At 40.7% G+C, this 23,314-nt stretch overlaps 1 protein-coding gene across 4 annotated transcripts in view; it reads left to right on the forward strand.

Moving 5' to 3' along the window:
* The window catches only part of GAK (cyclin G associated kinase), a 66,694-nt gene extending 45,302 nt beyond the window's left edge, over nucleotides 1–21,392 (forward strand). Inside the window, exons 21-28 of one of the 4 annotated variants that reach the window (XM_086630047.1) lie at nucleotides 405–872; nucleotides 2,762–2,938; nucleotides 7,926–8,054; nucleotides 10,471–10,590; nucleotides 10,937–11,149; nucleotides 12,553–12,701; nucleotides 14,102–14,278; nucleotides 15,906–21,392. In XM_086630047.1, coding sequence (XP_086486173.1) covers nucleotides 405–872; nucleotides 2,762–2,938; nucleotides 7,926–8,054; nucleotides 10,471–10,590; nucleotides 10,937–11,149; nucleotides 12,553–12,701; nucleotides 14,102–14,278; nucleotides 15,906–16,007 — 1,535 coding nt within the window. In that variant the 3' untranslated portion in view covers nucleotides 16,008–21,392. Of the gene's footprint in view, nucleotides 1–404; nucleotides 873–2,761; nucleotides 2,939–7,925; nucleotides 8,055–10,470; nucleotides 10,591–10,936; nucleotides 11,150–12,552; nucleotides 12,702–14,101; nucleotides 14,279–15,905 lie in introns of those variants that run through there. The other 3 variants (XM_086630048.1, XM_086630049.1, XM_086630050.1) reach the window with 3 other exon arrangements.
* Nucleotides 21,393–23,314: the final 1,922 nt, after the last annotated feature.

Consider the following 23,314-nt stretch of genomic DNA (forward strand, 5'->3'; position numbering starts at 1 on the left):
AGTGCATGTTTAAGTCCATTTTCTGGGTTCTGCTTTGTTGGCAAAAATGACAGTAACTGCTTATGCTGTCATTAAATGCTATCACTGAGTGCAGCAGCAGTTACTGAGCAATCTTCTAAGCCACAAGTGATATGATGTCTTGAGGTGAATGTCCAAGTCAGTCTCATTTTGAAAAAATTCGTAATACCTGCCCTTGCAGAGTGGCAAGTATGGTAGTGAGTTGCCCCTTTACCTACGTTGTACAAAGAGATGGTAGGTAGGCAACAGTTAATTCTTTTTTAATCAGTTCTTTTGTGAGCTTTGATTAAGGATCGATTTCATATCATCTCACCATATAAGTCTGTCTTATCTTGGTTAGCAGAAGAATCTTGTTAATCTAAAGCTGTTATTTCTTTTTATTCAAGAAGGAAAAAGTCCAGAAAGTGGAATAGAGGACAGATCATCTAAAAGTGATCGTGTTCAACTATCTGATGACAGGGAAGAGAGCAGTCCTTCAAATGAGGAATTCTGTATGTTTCAAGGTGAAAAAAGTGCAGTAATTATTGAAAAAGACACTACTACTCTGGGAGGAGAGTTGCTTTTTGAAGCCAGTTCTGAAGCTCCATCTGCACCATTAAAAAAATCTCTTCCTGATGAAAGTGTAGACTTACTGGGACTAGACTGTGATGTTTCACCAGAACAGACACAACCTGTCTCAGAAATAAACTCTTTAAGTAATGCAGACTTGTTAAACCATCTGCTTATGGGTGTCACATCACGGATTTCAGAAAAGCCCACTGGGGACCTTCTTGCCCAAGGGACAGACTTCTTTTCCAGCTGTCAGAGTTCATCTGCTACTCAGGATGCATCTTCAGCAGCAGTCACGCCTTCAGGTATGTAAAATTAATAATCGGTATTCTTCAGCTGGCGAACAGATAAAAGCTGCTGCTTGCTTTGTGGTTAGAAAGTGAGTACCACATTTTGATCTGTACACTGAAGACATGTTGGTCTGTAGCAAGAATCTGCAGAGAACAGGTGTTTTTATGGGATGAAGGAGACAAGTTGCTGTATGTTATCCAGGTATTTTGTTGCCAATCTAACATGCTGGATCCTTTTCTAAATCCATGTGTAAGTAACTTCTCTTGCTAAGGCGTAGAGTTGTAGTAAGTGCTTTCTTGCACTTTACGTAAAGCAATAGCATTAGATATGGTACAGAGCTGTGCTGCTTAGGTCAGATGTCTGTGGGAATTTTGGATCTTAATCGCATAAGAATGCTAGGCCACTGGAAATCTTGTAGATTAGTGTTCAAACTGGTAGAATAATGATACTGCTGAAAGGTGTTTCCTTGCTGGTTTTACTGGTGATGTTGACAGGCCTGTATCCTGAAAGAGAATGTTACACACTGCTATCTATGTGGCATTTAAATTAAGGTGTTTTAATTTAGAGGTTCTGTTCCTCTTACCAGTGGATAGTTAGCTCTGTCACATGACTAAACTTTTGGGAATAGCAATTCTGTGCCTGAAGTTACATGAAGATTTTTGGGAATGTTAGGTGGATAATGTAGGAAACTGCTAGAAGGTTTAGCTTATTTGCACAAAGGTAATTCACTTGGACTAAAAGCTTTAATCTACATGCAGCTGCCAAGTGGTTTTGTAGAGCATTTACATTATTTCAAATACTACCGTCTTTTGAAACAATTCGATATTGAACTTTGTTACTATGGCCAATGCAGACTCACTTAATTTAACTTTTTTACATAAGTAGAAGTTACCTTATCAAAACAAAGAAGCTTTGTTACCTTATCTTTAACTATGCCTTTCTTATATCTACTCTGTAAAACACCTAGGCAGTAGTCATGTATGTATCTCATTCTACCTGTGAATTAGATAAGTGAAAGATAATTGCAGAAGTGAAAATATTTGGCCATTTGTGTTTCAGTTTGCATGTCAAACTTGTATGTGAAGTTTTGTGTGTGTGAGATGCTATAGTAAGTTAACTTGATGACAAGCCGGGGTTTGTTTTTGAAGTGTTACTGAGTCCTTTACGATGTGGTCACCTCAGGATGTGTTAAGGTGCTATGGCAGGATTATTCCTTCTGAGTAAACCTGGCAGGAGTCTCTGGGCTCTTGAGGATTTGACTCTAGAGGGCAGCAGAAACGGGAAGATCTCAAGCTGTTATTCCAGCTGGCTGTCACATGTTACCCTGTGCTGACTATAAATACTGGTCCAATTAGTTTTTCCTTCATTGTGATCACTAGAGACCTGTTGAAAGCCTGGCTTCTGTTGGTTCTCATTATTGAGTTGACGTGTTTTCTGCCCAGAGGCACCAATGCCTTCAAGTCAAAGTGGTAGTATGAATGTTTTACTTGATATTCTTTTTAGTAGTTTAATAGTGTGTTTTGTTTAAGTTCTTTAGAAGTTTGCATTTTAGAGCATTTAGCAAATGTGATTTTTCTGTTTGTATGCAGATGGTCACTCATGTTTAAGGTGGGTCTTATGTGGATGAAATTAACAATGTTATTGAATGCATGCAGTATTTGTGCTTGAAGACATAGCTATTCATGTTGTGTATGGCTGAAATACTTTTTTGTACCAATGTGAAAGTACAGATGTCTAAAGGAAGGGACAGATGGTGACTCTTTGCTGTGAAATATTCTCAGAAGGCTGCTGCGGTTACCAACATGAACTCTACTTTTTGTCTGTGCTCCCAGAGGAGAAAGGCTTTTTCAACTTTGTTCTAAAATTTGTTGTAAGATAGTTTTATTTTCTGCTTCTTTTTTAGCTAATAATTTTGATACATTCATCATGCCACAATGTTCAGAGAATCAAGCTCTGTCTGATACAGACCTCTTTGGGGACTTTTTTAATCCAAGATCAACATCTACACCTAGTATGGTTCCTTTCAATTCCACACACAGTTCACTTCCAGCTTCTTCCAGCTCAGATTTCTTAAATTTGGGTAAGTGTGCTTCTGGTGTTCTTTCTCAACAGTTTCTGCTGCTCTGTGCGTTTGCCTTTCAACTTAGTCAAGGTGGATTAGTGTCTTAATAGATCCACTTGTTCTGATTGCTGTTTTTATTATATCTCTGTTCTGGGAACACTGATATGAATGCACCAAGTCGCAAGGGTGTATGTATAATGTCATGCTAATCTTTGTGATGTGAGAGGATTTCTAGCGTTGCTAACATTCTGTTAGGAGCTGGAGTTTCCTCTGAGAGCTCTTAGAACTGAGGGTACACAAACACCTGCAAACTTACTTTCTAGATGACAGAATGCTGTTTTGATTGTATTGAGCTTTTAAAGATGTTTCTAGAAGCCTTGGGAAAGAAATGAGCAAGTCAAGTTATAGTACAGCCAGTTCTTAAAATGCAAGCTGAGGCTAGCTTGGACCTTGTTGACCTAAATGCATTCTGGTAATGTACTTATGGAGTATGTTATGTAATACTCTAATCTTATTCATTTATTTAATTTCTCTGATGTGTTCTTGGTGAAGCCCTTTCCTCATGCATTTATTTTAAAATCTATTTATCTTTAAACAAAAAGCTTTATGTGCAGTCTGCCCGTATCTCCATCCTAAGCATGTTTTTTCCAAAGTGGTATTAAATAGATCTTCTAAGCATACTCATTCTTTAAGAGAAACACATCCTTGCAAAAATTGAGGAGTGGTAGAGCCAAAAGTGTTGCTTTGTAAATCTGAGTTTCAAAGAAAAGCATGGATCCTCCCTGTAGGACTGGGAGTTGCGATCAGTCTGTAACAGCTCTTTCTCTGCTGCTCTTTCCTCCTTGTGCTGTTACCCTGCTTCTGCGTGGGTCCTTCCTATGGGATACAGTCTTCCAAGAATGTTGATCTCTGTAAGGTGCAGTTCTTCAGAAACAGAGTGCTCCAGCATGGGTCCTCCAGAGGCTACAGCTCCTGCCAAGAGCCTGCTGCTGTGTGGGCTTCTCTCCACAGGCTACAGTGTCATCCAGGGCATGCCCACCTACGTGGCATCCTCCGTGGGCTGCAGTGTGGATATTTGCTCCACTATGGCCTTCTCTATGGGCTGCAGTGAAATCTCTGCTCTGGCACCTGGAGTTATCTCCTCCCTCTCCACTGACCTTGATGTCTGCAGAGCTGTTTCTCTTGTATTTCCTGCTCCTCTTAGAGCTGCTGTGCAGTGTTTTTTACCCTTTCTTTTCTCCCTGAGGTGCCACTGTCTTGGCTGAGAGGCTCAGCTGTATCCTGCGATGGGTCTGTTGAAGCTGGCTGTGTCCCACATGGAGCAGCCCAGGCCACTCCTCACAGAGGCCACCCCTGCAGGCACCCCCTTATAAATCAGAGGTAGTTAGGAACAGTGGTATCACATTCCTCACCCTGAATCCAGGAGTGTTTTCTTCCCAGAGCTTGTTGCATGTGGTTTTAAGTTGCCTCTCCTTGTTGGACAGTCGGTCTAGTTGACCCTGCCTCTGGGTGATGCAGTCTGAGTGTTAGCTACAGAGAAAGTGGATAGTGAGATGCAGCACTTGCCTGGCTGAGATGAGGGTTTCCTCCTTGAAATAAAAGGCTAGCCAGCTGATTGCCCTCTCCACCATGTATTTAAGCATTATATTCCAAATGTGCTTGAGTCTGCTGAGAAGATCTTAACTTGCTGCTTCCTTTGCAACATTTTTGTTCTATCCTACACATGCAGTAACAGCTGTATGTTTTAGTTGTATACTTGTATAGTTGCCAGTTTTATGCCAATTTTACTTATGATACTATTGTTGTCACTGCATGAGGTTATCAAACAGATGGTAATTTTTTTCAGTAGAAGACTTGATTAATACTGATCTATGGAGCATCATCTCAACCAACATTTATCTTGCTTCAGAGGAGACTGACCCTCTGAGACCCCTCAGAGCAGGGTCAAGTAGATCTGTCTGCTCAGGACACAGGCTTGCTGATTTTTATTATTTCTGAGGATGTAGACTCTACAACACCTATGGACAACCTGTGCCAGTGTTTGACTACTCTCATAAAAAAAACTTGTGTAAATGGAGTTTCTTGTGTTTCAGTTTATGCCTGTTGCCTCTTGTCTTTCCACTGGGCAGCACTAGGAAGAGTCTGGCTCAGTTGTCTTTGTTTCTTGCCATTAAATGTTCATACACATTAAGATTGCCCACCCTTAGTTCTTCTCTTCTGTGGGCTAAACAATACCAACACCCTTGGCCTGTCCTTGTATCAGAGGTGCTCCATTCCCTACGAGAGAACCCTTTTATGTACTAAATTTAAGTTGGAAAAAATACATAAATACAAGTTTCTGTCTCTGGATGTTTACCTGCAGCCTCAGGAGACCACCATAAACGTTCAGCAGTTAGTAACATTGAAGCAAGTACAGAAGAAAAGTCGAAGTTAGTTTCTGTGACAGTTGTATTCTCAGTTAGGCTTTAGACAAGGTTAAAAAGCCTTGCATTGTACTAAACCAGACTCTTTGTTCGCAGAAAATCCTGTTGTCCTCTGTGATTAAAGGATTTCCTGCAGAGATAACGAGTTAAATAAAGAAAACCTAATGTCAAGTTGTGTGGGATATAGTAGAACGGAAATCTCTTTATTTTAGGAAGCTGGAAAGTGTGATCTGATTATCACTGACTAATTATTACATCTTAGCTTGATTTGAGCAGTGTTGGCAAAAAACTATGCCCTGACCTCCACTGGTTTACTGCTGTATGGCTAAGGATTATAAATACGTGCATTAAGGAAGAACTTAAGCAGGTGTGGATCTGGTTGCTCATGATCTCAGTTGCTTCAATTTTTGGAATATTTAGCTATGCTTCATGTTTTAATCATTCTTTAGATGTTCTGCTCCTTTACCTTAATCTGTCTAAAATCTAGTGTGCTAGGTTATACAAATAAGGGATTCAGCATGTGTTCTCGTACCTCTTCAGAATACATAGAATTCAGAATATCATGTTGGTAATGCTATTTCATAATGTGAAAATCTATTGTAATGCCCAAGTTATGTAACTAGAAAGAATATAGCATAAGAATAAACAGTCCCAGTAAGTGGTTAATCTTATTTTTCAGTGTATTGCATGTCCTTCTCCATTGTTTCAAATCTTTCTGATAAAAGTGTAGTGGATATATGTGAGCTTGTTATTTGTGGCGTATTTACTGCTTTATGTAACAGTAGCCTGCTGTTGGCTTTGTTCAGGATGGGGGAGATGATGAACTTGCCTGCTCTTAAACCAGCAGTTATAAAACACCTGGTTCCCATAGTGTGTTCTCAATCTTTCAAATGCATTCAGCTGTAGTATACTTTAATCTTATTTCTCTCAACTTGGTTTTATCATAGTTAATGCCATAAGTGGCTTTAAATTTCCTCATGCCCCTGTAAAAAAACTTGTAATAGCAGAGATGAAAGCCAAAACTATTTCTAGCTCAAAAATCAATACTAATATTTATTCACGGCCCACTTAACGTTTGGGAGTGGCATATGGTACAGTGAATTTCTAGACTGATGTGTAGACACTTTTGGACACTTTGACATTTATAGCCAGTGACACTGCTGCATGTAGCAGATAGCTGGTGTCCTGAGTACTGGGGCAAATACTGTTTCTCCTGTGACTTCAGAGGCAGGGAGATGAGGCTTAAGTCTGGAGAAAGGGATGAAAATTGTACTCTATGTTCAGAAGACTTTGGCTACTTCATGTGTTTTATTCTGGTGTTTTCCTTCACATACAGCAGAGAACTCTGCTGTAATACAGGCTCTTGACTGACATTTGTTGTAGAGTATTTGATATAGTCTCTTTAAGATCCAAGTACAAATACAATTAATGTATTGTGATGATAGAGGAGATATTTACTTTGCTTCAAATTATTTCCTCAAATAAGATAAAATAGTTTGTGTGATTTGGTATCAATATTCAGAATGTAAAGCTGAGAGAAGTGAAAAGCTGTGATGTAGTGGTCAAAACATCCAAACCATCAAAATGTCATTATTTTTGTAAGGATGGCTGGGTTAGCTTTCCAGGCTCTAGGTCTTTGAAATGTCTTAGAGCACCACTAAACATAACGGTTTCACCTCTCCCGGTAGCACGGACTGTTGTCATAGCATTGAAGGGGTGGTCACATTCAAAAGCTGTCCTGCTTTACTGTGAGTATCTACAAGCTGTGCTCAAAGGGAATTCTCAGAGCTGGCATGCAGCTTTGAGTGTTCCTTACCTAGGACTTCTCATTCTTAGGATGGCTCAGCTCATACCATGTGAGAGGGGAGAATCGTTTGCAAGTGTCAGGGATGGCAGTTACAAACCTGTTGGATGTGACACTTCAGAGTTGGTGGAAGCACCCCTTGCATCCTTTTGAATGTGACTGTTTCATTGTCTGTTTTCAATTGGCATGGTGGTTTTGCTTTGCACATAGAAAAGCAGCTTTTATCCATGGAGCCAGTGATTCTCAGTCTTCTCCCAGAAGAGATCACACTTGCTGTATCCTGCTCTTTAATTGCATGGATTCATTCATGTATTGAACTGAAAAGGGCTATTAGTTCCCTTAGTCACATGAGGCCTGAGGTAGGCAAACCTGCAGTTTGAAGTGGCCTGGCTCCACCTGTGTAGCACCCAGACCACAGAGCAATATGGAGCACCATTTCATGAAGTGCTGCTGCTTTCTAGTTACCTGCTGTGTTGTCAGGAACAGAAGCATATCCTGAAGCTGTCCCTTATCTAGTCCTTTTCCCAGGAGACCTAACCTGTTAAATTCATAGCATTGCCTGTGCATGAAAATATGTTTCAAATAAAAATAAGGAATTCCAGTGGTAAACCCTTGAGTTCTGTTTAAGACTGCATGACTGTTGTGGCGAAATTTAACCAAGCCATGTAGTTGGCCATTGTAGCTCACAAATGTGGTACACAGTTCTCTTGATATTGGCAAAATATTCATTATTGAGATGGCTTTACTAACAGAGTAATAGAAATTTTTTCTTCTATAGGATCTTTGGCACCACCTAAAATACCATCTTCTACAAGCCAGCCAGATCTCTTAGGTGGATGGGATTCTTGGGCAGATTCCTCAGCAACCAGCAATGTAGTGCCACCACAGCTGAAGCCTGTTTCTGAAGGTATTATGAATGAAATTCTTCCATTAGAGGGAATAAGGAATACTCCAGGCTTGGGTCAGTTAAATCACCTGAAACTGCTGAGCATGTCTTCGTGCTGTTTTGCTTTGTTGCTGAAAGGACTCCATGCTCTTGTGCTTAAATGCCCCTTTATAGATTTCATAGATTTTCTAGGTTGGAAAAGACCTTAGAGATCATCAAGTCCAACCGTCCCTAATCCCCATTAAACCATATCCCTAAGTAGATATCCACCCTATTCTTGAACACATCCAGGGATGGGGACTCAACCACCTCCCTGGGCAGCCTATTCCAGTGGCTGACAACCCTTTCAGAGAAGAAATACTTCCTAACATCCAACCTGAATCTCCCCTGACTGAGCTTATACCCATTTCCTCTTGTTCTATCACCCATCACTAATGTAAAGAGCCCTTCCCCCACCTCCCCACCATCTTTTCTCAAGTATTTATAGGCCGTAATCAGGTCTCCCCTCAGCCTCCTCTTCTCCAGGCTAAACAGCCCCAACGCCCTCAGCCGCTCCTCATAAGTTTTATTTTCCAGCCCCTTGACCAGTTTAGTCGCCCTTCTTTGGACTCGCTCCAGGAGCTCAATATCTCTCTTAAAGCGAGGGGCCCAAAACTGGACACAATATTCCAGGTGCGGCCTCACCAGTGCCGAGTACAGGGGCAGGATCACTTCCCTGTTCCTGCTGGTTACACTATTCTTGATACATGCCAGTATCCCATTGGCCTTTTTGGCCACCTGGGCACACTGCTGGCTCATATCAAGCCGGTAGTCAACCAACACCCCCAGGTCCTTCTCCGCCAGGCAGCTCTCCAGCCACTCTTCCCCGAGCCTATAGCGATGCTTGGGGTTTTTACACGCCAAGTGAAGGACTCTGCACTTGGCCTTATTAAAGCTCATGCCATTGGCCTCAGCCCAACGATCCAGTCTGTTCAAATCCCTCTGAAGGGCCTCCCTACCCTCGAGCAGATCGACACAGCCTCCCAGCTTGGTGTCGTCCGCACATTTACTGAGGGTACATTCAATCCCCTCATCCAGGTCATTGATAAAGATGTTAAACAGAACCAGACCCAGCACTGAGCCCTGGGGAACCCCACTGGTGACCGGCCTCCAGCCGGATTTAGCCCCATTTACCACCACTCTTTGGGCCCGGCCATCCAGCCAGTTTTTAACCCAAAGGAGGGTGTGCCTGTCCAGGCTAGCAGTTATCAGTTTCTCAACCAGAACACTATGAGAAACTGTATCAAAGGCTTTACTGAGGTCAAGGAAAACTACATCCACAGTCCTTCCCTCGTCAAACAGGCGGGTCACCCTGTCGTAGAAGGTGATCAGGTTTGATTGGCAAGACCTGCCTTTCATAAACCCATGTTGATGGGGCCTGATCACCCGGTTAACCTGTACGTGCTCATTAATAGCACTCAAGATAACCTGTTCCATGACTTTGCCCGTCACCGAGGTCAGACTGACAGGCCTGTAGTTCCCCAGATCCTCCTTCCGCCCTTTTTTGTAAATGGGGGTAACATCTGCCAGCCTCCAGTCCAGCGGAACTTCCCCAGTGAGCCAAGACTGTCCAAAGATGATGGACAGGGGTTTGGCAATGACATCCGCCAGCTCTCTCAGGACTCTTGGGTGGATACCATCAGGCCCCATAGACTTGTGGGCATCCAGCTGATGAAGCAGATCCTTGACCCGTTCCTCTTGGATCACAGGAGCTTCAATTTGCTCTCCCTCCCTGCTCTCAGACACCGAAGGTCAGCTCACCTGGGAACTACTAACCTTATTAAAGACTGAGGCAAAGAAGGCATTAAGGACCTCAGCCTTGTCCTCATCCCTAGTGACTAACGTACCCTCTGTGTCCAGTAGGGGCTAGAGGTGATCTTTAGCCCTCCTTTTGTTATTAATGTATTTATAGAAGGACTTCTTGTTGTCCTTTACAGAGCAGGCTAGTCTAAGTTCCAGTTGGGCTTTTGCCCCCCTGATTATCTCCCTACATGCCCTAACTTCCTCCCTGTATTGATTCCTGGATGCCTGCCCATTTTTCCAAGACTTATAGACTTCCCTTTTTCTTTTGAGATGTTCCCAAATCTCCTTTGTCATCCAGGCTGGTTTTCTACCCCGGCGGCTCGATTTCCGGCACACAGGGACAGCTCGCTCCTGTGCCTCCAGGATTTCCTTTAGAATTTTTAGTGAGGCACTTGTGTAGATTTTCAGAGTAAGTTCAAGGCAGAGGAACCAAACAGCTTGTTGTCTATAGTAATGGTGATCCTTGTCATGGTAAAAGATGTCATGAAGCAGAATGCTGGGGAGGTTTACTTGAGGTGTTGTGCAAATAGTACTTTTACTCATTCTCTCAATTTCCAAATACACTAAGTACATGATACATTTTCTTATTATACAGGTCAAACTTTGGTAAAAGAGAAGCAGCCCAGTGTGTCTTCAGGTCCGTCTTTCAGCCAGACTAAATCTCAGCACTTTGATCCTTTTGCTGATCTTACTAATCTTGGATCTGGTCTTCCAGGTAAGATCTTACTTTTAAGAGACTACACTTAACGCCTTTACAGTTTGATTTGCTTCTTGTACCAATAAATGTAACTGATGGCTTATATGAAGGAAAGTTTCCTTTTAATTGTTGGCAACCCGCTTGAGGTGGTAAGAGGCCGGAAGTAATGGCTGTAGCTCCTGCCATGTAAGTTACTTATTAATGAAGCTCTTGACTTCATTTTATATGCACCTTTTTGTTACACTCTCTTGTGTGGTGATATCACTGTAAACTGTGTGGTTAGATGTCAAGACCAAACTGTCTTACTTATATTAAACAGTTGACTGATACTGAGCTGAACAACTAATTTAGTATTTATTGTTAGATTCCTCCAGTGGTGGACTCTCAAGTAATGACTCTTCTCACAAGACTGCTTCATCTCAGAAGTCAGGAAATCAGTGGCAGAAATCCACAAAACCACAAAGTACTTCATGGCAGTCCCAGGCTAAATCCAGCACAACAGCTAAACCAAATTACACAGTAAGCTTCAGTGTTATTGGAGGACGAGAAGAAAGAGGAGTCAGAACCCCAAGCTTTGGTGAGTTTTCTGAAGGCATTACTTATAATGGTCTGTGAGAAGTTAGTTGGATACACGGTTAGCTGCAGAAGCTCTTATACCTTTATCTTTTTATTTACGTTTAGGTTGTATCTAGCAGAAATCAGAAAATAGCTTGGCCAATCTGGTGGTCTGCTTTTGCAAAGCTACACTAGCATATTGCAGAAACAAGCTGACCATGGCCCAGATATTTACAAGTTTGGTCATAAATTCTCAAGGCTATATTCACTTACCCATATGGGTACTGGCTTTTTATCACTGGGCTAGAAAGATAAATTTGATGTAGCCAGGGAGAGATCGTTGATAACATTGCTTCATGCTAGTCCGCTGTGATACACACGTAAAAGAATGCACATTTTTCCTAGCTGAAGAGTAGCAGCTAGTCTTAGGAATAGTGGTCTTGAGGTTAAACTTACTGAAAATTCCTGTGTTACAAACAGGGATGGGGAGGGGAGCAGGTGGAATTATTCTTGGAACCAGTCCCTTAAGATGTTCCAGTCAAATAGGCAAACCTAGAGGTACAGGGATGGGTATGGCCTCTTCTACATTAAGCTTAAAAATAAAATTTTCCTGGTTCGTAGGTATTAGGATTATGCCTTTTTAACTCACATATAAATGAACAGCAGGTACTCTTGTAAGCTGAAATTATTCTGTTGATCTGTGTTTGGAAAGAGGTGAAAGGATGGAGAGACAGTGGGCATGAGTTGAAGTACAGGAAAGTCTGATTGGAGAACAAGGAAGAAAACTTAAATTACCATTATGAAGTGCTGCAATGGGGCAAGGCATGTTGTGATTCCTCATCCTTGAAAACAGGTGGTCCACAACTAGACAAGGCTGAGAAATTTGTCTAGTTATCCGTGTTTTGACTGGGGATTGGACTAGATGACATCCAGAGGCCTCTTGAGATTTCAGTTATAAATTCTCTAAAATGCGTTGGTTCTGTAATGATTATTGATGTTTATATTTTATCCCTTCAGTGTTCTGCATAAGTTTCAACATACTTGAATGTTGTTGACTAGAATATTGAGGAGATGGTCCTGTGAAAAACTGCTGCACAGCAGTTAGAATTACTTCATGGTGGAAAAACAGAACCATTTACAAAATCATGAATAAGTAGATGTGTACTCTCTTAAATCTGATATATTGAAAAAAAAGAAAATTCAAGTATTTAGTCACACGTATGCACGTGAGGCTATCAGCTAAACTGAAAGCTTGTCAATGATTCCTTTTATTCCTGTCCTTCTGGTCTCTTGTAGAGTTTATCAAGCCACTGAAGGATGTTTATCATGGTAGTGAGAAATGTCAAGCAGGTGTATCAAAGCGCAGTATGTTTCCCTCAATGTATTCTCCTATGTAAATTTTCATTTAATCTTTTTCTCCTTTAGCTCAAAAGCCAAAAGTTTCAGAAAGTGACTTTGAGGATCTCTTGTCTAATCAAGGGTTTTCAGCTAAATCGGATAAAAAGGGACCAAAGACTATTGCTGAGATGAGAAAACAAGAAATGTCTAAAGATATGGACCCCTTGAAACTCAAGGTTTGTTTAAAAATTATTTTGATTTAGGTGAAAATCTGAGCTTATGCTTAGAACTGATGGTAGCAGAGCAGAAGGATACAGTGACTAACAGAGCAAACTGATAAAGTAGAATGAAATTTTACCTGTATTTAAATCATATGACTGTAGAAGTTACTTAGTATGAAGTTAATTAGTATGAACAAGAGTCAGTTGGCAATGGACCACCAGTGACAACAGCACAAAAAGTATGTGGATGGTACACAAGTTCTTGTTTCTTTCAGCTAAGCTTGGAGAACTTAAGAACCTGTTTTCATGTCAGAGTCCATTTCTTGAAGCCTCAATGTTCTTTATCTCTAGTGTTCCCAGAGGTCTCCTTAGAAAAGACGGATTTGGCTGATAGTACAAAATTGCTCTTTAAAAACCAGACAGGTGAGAATAGCTGTCTTCAGGGTGACCACTTACTGGCATTTACTGGTTAACAAGTGCTACTGCTGTCCTAAGAAATTACTGAAAGATGCAGTTCTGGAGATGTGCTATAGAAATAGTCTGTAGGGTAGTAGAACTACCTTATAGGCCGTTCAATTTTTTTTGAGGTGTTACTCGTTGATAATATCACATATTAATAGACTTCAAGTTTTGTGGTCTTTATGATGCTTTGGAAAAGTTTTTTATAAACTTGAGCGATGCATTTGTTTTCATGAAATGTCTTACCTACAGAGAGTGTGCACAGCTTTCATGGATACCTTTTAACACAAATCACCATAAATGGAAACAAACACAGATTTTTATTTACCATACTCATTGCTGATAGAGGGCAGAGATTTTCATGTTGCATAATGCAGTGTTCAGAGAAGACACGATCACCATGTCAGTGGCTTGACTACTGCTGTTGAAGTCTGAAGTGGCCAGTTATATTGATCAACTTCCATGGGTATATCTGAAAGAACACTTCAGTTTGTGCGTGCCTGCAGGTTGCTTAAGTAAACATTAACTATTAGTATATGTGATCTGAAACTTTTGTACAAATTGGGTAAGAATTTTAGTACATTAACTCCGTCAGGGCACAGCATTAACGTAATTAACAACTGGTTTTAGTTACTCATGTCAGTTCTCTTGTCATTAATATTACAAGGTTTTCTAATATGTAACTATCTCAGTAATTTCTCTTGCTATGACTGAATTTCTGCAATGAACTAGTAACAATGAGCTACTCCCTAGTGCCAGATGTGAAATACCACTTTTTGGGTGGCTAATGGTCTGGGTGCCAGGAAGAAGAATGTATTAAAAGAGCGGGACTTGAAGAATGAATGCAGCAAGACTGTACTTCGGTCTTAATCTTGTAGTCTTGTACAGAGTGAAGGTCATGTCCCTGCATGGACTTACAGTACTACATTCAGTTCTATCCATTCTGTTTTTCCCAGATTCTTGAATGGATTGAAGGAAAGGAGAGAAATATCAGAGCATTAATATCCACTCTTCATACAGTGCTTTGGGAAGGGGAAAATAAGTGGAAACCAGTCAGCATAGCAGATCTAGTAACACCTGAACAAGTAAAGAAGTACTACAGGAAAGCAGTGCTCGTGGTTCATCCAGATAAGGTGAGTGTGTTCCTCTGGTCTTCCTTCTTTTAGAAGGAACACAAACTACTTTTACCACACCACATCAGTCACTGATGCTGCAGCTTTGCTTCCTGGTCAGCACCCTAGATACTCTTCACTCTGCTTTCATTGTCTTCTGAATTTGGTACCGCATTCAGGCAGTACAGGATTTTTCTAGTCATCCTGACACAGCACAGAATTCAACAGAATGTTAACAAATGAAAGATCTCATGAAGGTTGTACTGACCACCAAAGTCAGTTATGCTGGGTTCTGACTGACTGCTGGTAGGTTTAATACTGATTGGTGGAATCTGCTTTATTTCTACCAGCTGATACTTAAGGTCTTTTAGGATTATTCACCAGTATATGAAGACTCAGAGGCTGCCACAGCAAAACAGGTGGGAAAAACCTGCTGAACCTCCTTTACTAAACAACTTTACTAGGAGCTAAAATAAGCTTCACTAGAGTAAACAAATTAGCAGTTGAAAAATACTTGATGAATATGATGTTCCAGTTGTCTTTTTTAAGATATTTAATGCATTCTGTTGCTGTTTGTTAGTCTCCCATTGTATGAAGGTAGCTTCTTATTCTGAGTCATTTCTCTACACTGGGTTTTGAGTATAAAGATAAGCGTTGAATATACCTGGTTTGAATTTTCAGGCTTGCCTTCACTGGTGGTTCAGTGAGCCATAGTCTAAGTCTTATGTCTTCCTGTATCTATAACAGAGACAAGACATTGTTTGTTCTTTTCTTCCCCCCTCCCTGTCCTTTGCTGTTCTTGGCTGTGTGGCTTCCTCTGCCTTCGTGTTGTTTTTTGGTGCTTTCTATAAGCCCCTTAACTCATCAGTGTCAGAACACAGGTCTTTAGGCTTTTTCTTCTGTGTTTTTTTTCTGCCACTTCGAGTTACAGCAGTCTCTAAAAGGGTCTAGAGTGTACTGCAGCTGGTAAAAGCCAAGCAGCAGGAGAAGGGGAAGGATACTGGAAGAGGTCTCTGGAGCTTGCCTTTTGTATTGGAAAGAACATGTTAAAATGACTCATCAGCTCATCTTGTGGGACTGGATCTTTACTAACCACAGGGTTTGGGATGGCCCAGAGGCTGGGCTGCTGTGAAAGAGGCAGGGAGTCAAGAGCATACTATCTTTGAGTACAGAGGCAAACACACAGAAGTGCTATGTGTTATCTTAACATAACTCACAATCAGCAACAGATTTTTCTCCAGGAAATCCTGTCCAAAAGGAGTCGTCTTAAATAGTGCTTAAATTTTATTCTTGTACACTACTGCAAGGTCTGTCAGGAAGCAATTCCAAAAATGGCTGGATTTTATAATTGATATTGACTAAAACTATTTATGAAAAGAACAACTTGGAAAACTGTTTCTAGCTAAGCTTCAGTTATTTATGAATTACCTTAAACGTTTGAAGTAATGTAAGGAAACTAAGGCTTTGGCTTTGTTTAAAACACTTATGGTAAACTTTCACTAAGATTGGAGATATCGTGTCTGCAAAATTGTATTTACCCAGCAGTCAAAGTTCTTGAATAAGACAGCAAAGATAAAAGGGGTGAGATCTTTCCGGAGTCACACAATTCCTAATATTTTTATGCTTCTGATGTTCTGCTTGTTTTCAGGCCACAGGACAACCTTATGAGCAGTATGCCAAAATGATCTTCATGGAATTGAATGATGCATGGTCAGAGTTTGAAAACCAGGGATCAAAGTCTCTTTTCTAAACCTTCACCTTATACCAAACTCCTTCTAGAAACTGGAGCTGGGCATTGTTGTGACTTTATTGCACCTATGATTTATAAAGCGCTTGTCCATGATTTTAGCACAGTTTCTAATCATGCACTTAAACGTGGTGATGTATTTTGTTAAGATATAAAGTGCAAAGTGTTACATAGATGCATTAAAAAACCAGCTGCTCAGCACTTGAAGAAATCACAGTCTGGGAGTAAAGATTTCCTTTCAGTTTTATATATGGTAAAATGCAATTTTAATGAAACTCCATAATTTCTGGTATACTGGTGTTAACTATAAATCATTCAAATTTCATTGATCTTTGCTTTACCTTTACATTCCCCAATTTCTGTTACTTTCAGTAGTTCTGTGATTCATTTTTGATGTTTGGTGCCTGTCGCCTTATTCAAAGTGCTTTAGTTATCAGCAGTGAATTTGCTTGGCTTATCTCAAACTTGAAGGTGTATATTTTCATCTGTATTTTATGTAATCAGTCTGATAATTCTGTAAATAATGTTTTCTGACGGCATCTGTGTTTCTTACAAGAAATTAACAGTTGTTCAGCCAAAAAGACACCAAATGCAGGCAAGTCAGACGGAGTTCTTGATTTTTTTATTTTTTTATGTATCGTGAATCTAGAAACAAATCTTGACTTTAAGGTCTGCATGTTCTTGCTGTTTTGTTATTTATTATGAACCTTTGGGAGGCACTACTCTGACCAGTACTTATTTTCCTAGTTCTTTAAATTGTGTCTTTTGCTTCCAACTCCAGGGGAACATTCCTTCCATGGAACTTCAGATGCTCTGATAGAAATAATGTTATTCTGAAACTTGAAGTGTAAGCACAAAACATTTTACTCTGCTTTGATTTGTCTGAGTAAATACTACATCGCTCGCTGTCATCTGGAGAGCATTTAAAGTGCTTTAACACATTTTGCTGCATGTCTGAACTTCGGTGTCTTTCATGTGCATGACATGAGTGTATGTGAAAACACGGGGTGTGTTGGTAGACTGTTTTCTGCTTGCCTACCTTACGTGCACTGGCCAGTGCGGGATGAGTAGAGAGACAACTTGGTAACCAAACTTCCCATGTTTTCTCATCTATTCAGAAGACAGTTTTTCACTAGTGCTGGTGTGAATGAATGCAAATGACCAATGACTGTTATACTGTGTAAGAACAAAATGCAATTTTCATATCAAGTTTGAAAATGTTTAAAACTACTGTTGTGATATTAAAGCTTTGCCAGCTCTCTTGAAACAGAGCTGGTCTTTCAAGGGGATATTTTAATCATCTTGCCATTTTGTACATTTTGCATGCTTAACTGAGAGGGAAGCTGTACCATAATCAGAGGTAACTGATTAGCTGAGCAACATCTGAAAAAGCATGAGATTCTAATGCCACCTGAACAGTGTGTTGAATGAAGTTTTCTACTGCCATGCCAGCCTGAGAGCTGATGGGTTAGAGGCTTGTGAACACAGCCTGCAATTTATTGTCTCATCAAACACAGTTACTTATTAACCTCTGATAAAAAGTTTTGTGTGTGTATACTCACATGTATATTCAGCTACTGTGATTTTTATTTTTAAGATAGAAGCCAGGATCAGTTATGGATCAGGAAGGTTATGTACTATAGCTGCAGCTGTATTTCGACTACTGCTTTGAAGCAATCTTAAATCTCGGTAGACTATTTCTTCATAGAAACAGGTAACTTGCTATCTGATTCAGGGTAAGAGCTAATCTTTTTTACTTGGGACTTTTCATTAATTCTTTGTATGCATGGTCTTCATCCATGGAAATTAAAGGCTTCAGCTGGTAGGATAGGTTTGTTGGAGACCTGCTTGGCTTTTTACAGTTCTAGGGCAAATGATATCTAGTAATAGGTTTTAAAAGACATACACAGGTGTATCATGACTGTGACTGCAATCATATATACAGCTAAGAGAGAAAGCATTTCTGAGGGAGCTGCTTTTAGTAAGGAAGGACTGCTTTAAAAACCATCTGCCTTTGAGCACATACAGGCAACTTAATTTTGAGGAACACATTCTTAATGATTCTTTTCTTAAAAAATGTGTATGAAAAATTAAAACTGAAAATTGGGAGGAAAATATCTTCTGCTTTGTATGTTTGGTAGCATTTTTTGGGATGATGTCTACATTTCTCTTTTTTCTCTACTCTTGTTTGTGACATTTTCTTTAACAGCAGAGAAGAACCTTTGTGATTTTGAGTGACCAGGGGAGCATGAGTACAAGTGTTTTTGTCTGGAACTCAAGATATCTAGACATTGATTCATCCTTTTTAAAATTATGGAAAATCGTGAAGTTTGACTGTGAGTTCTTTTAAGAGCCACTTGATAATTACTGAAACTTCAGTCAGGTTGACAAGACCCCTCAACTTTTATTATGGCTTAATCACTGGGGGGAATCAGCTGATTCCTCTATCCTACTCCCTTCTATGTAGTAGAATTTTGATGTGAAGAATCTGGGAGAGGGTCAGTTTGGTAAACTCTCAAATGAAATTATTTTGGGTTTTCTTGTGTGAAACTGTCATTTAGCTGTGTTGCATACAAGAATGTGCAAAAAGTTGGATTTCATTAATGCCGTGTAAGCAAACTTTAAAAATTCAAGTGATGAACATGAACATAATATATTGAAGTTTCGTTTTCTTTAGAAGATAAAGCAGCATGAGGACCTGTAAAGGTGTTTCATATCATAAGGCTTATATATTAGATTTTTTTAGTTACAGAAACCTGGGAAGAGGGAGTTTACGGTAAATTTAATAAACATATATTGAGTCTTAATGTTGCTTATAAAGGAGAGGGTCATTTGGAAGAAAGTCCAGAAGGTCTGTTTGAATTCATTTGAAACAGTAATAAGTAATGGTAAAAAACCAAACTGGGAATGAGGACTTTGCGACCTTTCTTGTGCTCTGTACTTCATTGTTAATTGGTTGCCTGTTGTATGGGATGAGACTGTGCTTAATCTACTACACACACATTTCACTGTACCTGTGTTCTTAATGTCTGCAAGCTGAAAAACTTGGCTACAGAAAGATTAAGCTGAGACTTGATTAGGTACTGTGAATTCTCTCTAGCCTTAAAATGTGTATTTTCCATTCATGCTTATTCATTGCCCAGTTAGATTTTGAAATGATGAAGTGAAATCATGTCCTGAAAGCTAGACTGTCTGCTTCTGCTGACTGCATATATTCAGGTTGAGGTAACTGAGTGTTGCTAGTAGGTTGATGTTGTGTCTACTAAAGTTCTATTGTGAAGCATATCCTGGACTCTTGCAGGAAATCATGGTGCCTTTTGGCCCATGTTAGTAGTTCCTTGGAGTGTTAAGGGCAGCTGAATAATACCATGCCTTCTTTGCAGCCTACCAGGATTGAGTTCTTCAAAGTGAGTAGGTTGACATAGTTATCAAAAGTGCAGAGAAAAACAATGTGACATAAATTAAGGAAGGAGTCTAACCTACATCTCTAAATGTTGTTTTCTAATTCTCTCTTCATTGGCCTATTCCTACCTACCTCTGCTAACAACTGGTTTGGACTCAAAGAATGTGGATGTAGCCTGCTTTAGCTGTCTTGTTAGAAGTGCTACTGACTGACAAGTGGCAGTACTGAGTACTTGGCTTTTTTGCAGCAGTCGCCATAAAACAAGCTTAAAATGATAGGGCAGGTTTTCTACTAGGTCTTTCTGAATTAAGTTGCTTGTGTTAAGTTGCTGTTGGCTCTGGAGAGTCAGGCAACATAACTTTTAAAATAGAGGTTGTGAAGAAGAATTAGTATTAAGAGCATGTATGGCCAGAACCTGCCAAATAGTGATGTATTTTGACCATGTTGGAGAAAATCAGTGTCTTCAACCTTGAGCATGCCTGTTTGGAGTTTCCTAGTGCTGCCAGATCTCATTGAACTTAACAGCAGGGAAGAGAAAGAAAATGAGCAGTTAAGCATTTGCAGTCATATTAAATCATGGGGTTACGATCAGTGTTGTAAGTGATTCACAGACATCAAGCCTGGGAAGAAAAGTTCCTCTGTGTTACCAACTTGGGTGATGTTCAGACAGTTTGCTTAATCAATGGTAGCTTCCTTCAGCTAGAACAGAAGGGAAAACCTACAACAGTGCTGGTGACCTACAACAGTGCTGGTGAAGTACATTTGCTTGGAACAGTGGCAAAGTCCTTGGCATTCCACCTGTCATGGTACCTAGTACTCATGAAAAATGCCCTGTTTACCTCAATTTTCTTGCTAATTCTAGAAAGTTCCTCTAATGCTTTCTTGCCAAGGACAGACTAACAGTTCCTTCCTGAATGCAGACTATGTCTCAAAGCTGCATACACAGGATTAATATTTTGCACAAAACAAAGCAGAGTTTGAGCATAGCTGAAATTTCATCTGCCCTTTAGGACTGCTGGGCTACTTGCACCATTCCACCTCCCCAGGACAGGCTGCAGCTTCCCCAGCAGAGGCAGTATGTTGGTGTAGCCACCAGCCACTGTGTTCTCCACTGCTTACAGGAATGTTTCAGGGGTTACATAAATGTGGAAACCTTGCTGCTCCTTAGCTGTCTAACAAGTAATGAAGCTTTGTAAATAAGTTCAAATTAGTCTTGTTTTGTTGCCTGTGCTTTGAGTCAGTTGACATTTTGTGTCAAACTTGCAGGTGATTGACCTACAAAAGCTGTAGAGGGAATGTATTGTTTCCCCCTCCTGTCCCTGATGCAGAGTAGCTGTAGCTACTAGATGCCCTGTGACTAAGAGCAAAGGGTGACTCAGCTGAGCTCTAGTTGTGATCTGGATGAATCTTGCCATGCTTGCTTGCTCTCTGTTTGAGTGAGCTAACTGTAGACCGCAGTTTAGACTGCATTAAGCTTCCAACATATGCTCCAAAAATACAAATTCAGTCATTTTTATGAAGGATACATGTTGTCATAGAAGCTTTTATTACCAAAAGAGGATTAAGAGGCATTGCGTGAACTCCCAAAACTCCTTAGTGGAATGTAATGTATATTGGCAGTGTAGACTTCTGGAAGCGATTGTCATCTCTGATAAGGACTTTGCTTGCTCTGAGGACATTATTGTATTTATGTGTAGTTGTGATTGAACTTTCTATACCTGTGATTTTTCTGGTTTGGGATGTGTGGAAGGGCAGAACAGATATTCAAGTCCTATTTTTTGCCATCTTTCAAGAAATGCAATGTACTGAGTAATTTTGCTACTAGTGAAATGAAAATTCTACCTGTATGTATATAAAGGCAATATAGTAAAATTAAGCCTTGTTTAAAAGTACACTTAATGTTTGGCACAATGTCCTTGAACAGAATATTTTACTTTGAAATGTATTACGACTTAACCAGTGATCAAATAAAACAAATAAAATTACTTTGCGTGTTTGTTTCTTTAGCAAGGGAGAAAGGACCTGAATACCCAAAGCGTTTCCACTGCCTCTTTCAGAACAATAAGCAAGCATTAGAGAAATGGTTCTCATTAGTATGTTGAGGTTGACTGAACCTCCTAGAAAACAAGTCTTTTCAGAAGTCTCTTCTCCTGTTAGACAGGAGTCCCTGCAGCGTGCTCTGCAGTTTAGCACCCAAATTTTAGACTGCTGCCTGTATTTGACCGTGAGAGATTCTTGCACAGGATCTGATGCAATGCGATGCCATCCTGTCCCCCAAGGGAAGCTCTTGCATAGGTCTATGGTGGTAAACAAAGGGAAGGAGAGCAGGAACAAGGCTGAGGCAAGGAGGGAGGAATGAGCAACCTGTAGGGAGTGTGGGATGTATGGTCATGAACTGCAGATCTGGAGGATCTGGGAGGGAATGCTGGAGAAGCAGCTGTCACTGCTGGGATAGCGCTGTTGTGGTTTAGCCCAGCTGGCAGCTCAGCTACCATGCTGCTGCTTACTTACATCTCCCCCTCTGTGAAGTGGGGAGCAGAAAATCAGAAGAGGGTATAACCTGTGGGTTGGGAGCAGAAAATCAGAAAAGGGTATAACCTGTGGGTTGGGATAAGGACAGTTTAATAGGGCAGCACAGAGAGAAAAGGATAACAATAACACTGATAAAATAACAAAGCAAAAGGAGTGATACCCAGAACCTGATGCCTGGCCTGCTTCAGATCTGGGATGTCCCTCCTCCCCCAATATATATTCTGAGCATGATGTCATATGGTATTGAATATTGCCCTGCCTCCATTTAAAATCCTTCTTTCAGGTCGCTTTGTAGAGAGGGCCTAGCTTCCCTATCCTCTAATTCCAAGATACTGGCTCTGTTATTGCAGCATCGAAGCACCCAGGTAACAATGTTCTCATTTAGAGGGTGGCTGAAATCCCTTCACATATCTTGCAGCTCACTCAGGGATAGGGATTGAGTGGTTACTGCATCATTTGTGGACTCTGCCTCATCCTCCTCCTGTTCTCATGATGGCCCTGGTTCATCTTCATCCCTCACTACGCAAACTGATTTCTTTGTGCACTTTTGTACAGGGGCGGTTGATATGGGAGCAGGTGGGTTCTCTGGCCCAGCTGCAGTGCCTGTCAGTTTGTTGTCAGATCCAGGGACCTCCTCTCCCCTTTGAGGATGCTGAGTAGTGTTAGACAAGGCAGCTGGGTAGGTGTGGGCCAGGCCTCAGCACATGGCACTCATCTGGATCTCCCAGGAATTGCCAGGGTGACAGCATACTTTTTCCAAACATTCTACTAGTTTTTCAGGATTCTGCGCTTGATCAGAGGTGAAGTTCCAACATACTGGAGGTGCCAACTGTCTTAGTTATTTGCCCATGTTCTCCCACACACATTGCCACTCAAGCATGTGGCCTCAGGGCAGATCTCTCTGGGATATTGTTAAATTGTTGTTTAACCCCAGACAAAACCTGAAACACCTTCGGGAGATGCAGCATTAACACCATGCTGGCTAGAATATTTCCAGAGTATTTAAAGGCTGTTATAATTAGCCTGCTGGAGAAAGGCGAGGTGAAAAAGAAGGAAAGAGTATCCCCTGCCCCGTCCTCCCAATGGATTGGGTGCGATTACTAATAAATTCCGAGAGGTGGCAGCCGAGGTGCAGGCATGATGTTAATGCCACGTACACAGCCCAGCTTAACTGCGTGGCCAGCGGTGTTACCGTGTCGTAAACCAGTGTTACGCAGAAGAGCGAAATGGGAGCCCCGATCCCTCTCCCCGAGGAGACGGACAGCGCTGCAGGGAGCACATGAGGTGTATAAGGATTTATGAAACACAACCATGCGAACAACTAAAAGAACACTATGACTATTTCATTAATATCATAAATGCATATGAATAACTT

This window comes from Tauraco erythrolophus, chromosome Z, assembly GCF_009769465.1.
Source record: "Tauraco erythrolophus isolate bTauEry1 chromosome Z, bTauEry1.pri, whole genome shotgun sequence".
Lineage (NCBI taxonomy): Eukaryota > Metazoa > Chordata > Aves > Musophagiformes > Musophagidae > Tauraco > Tauraco erythrolophus.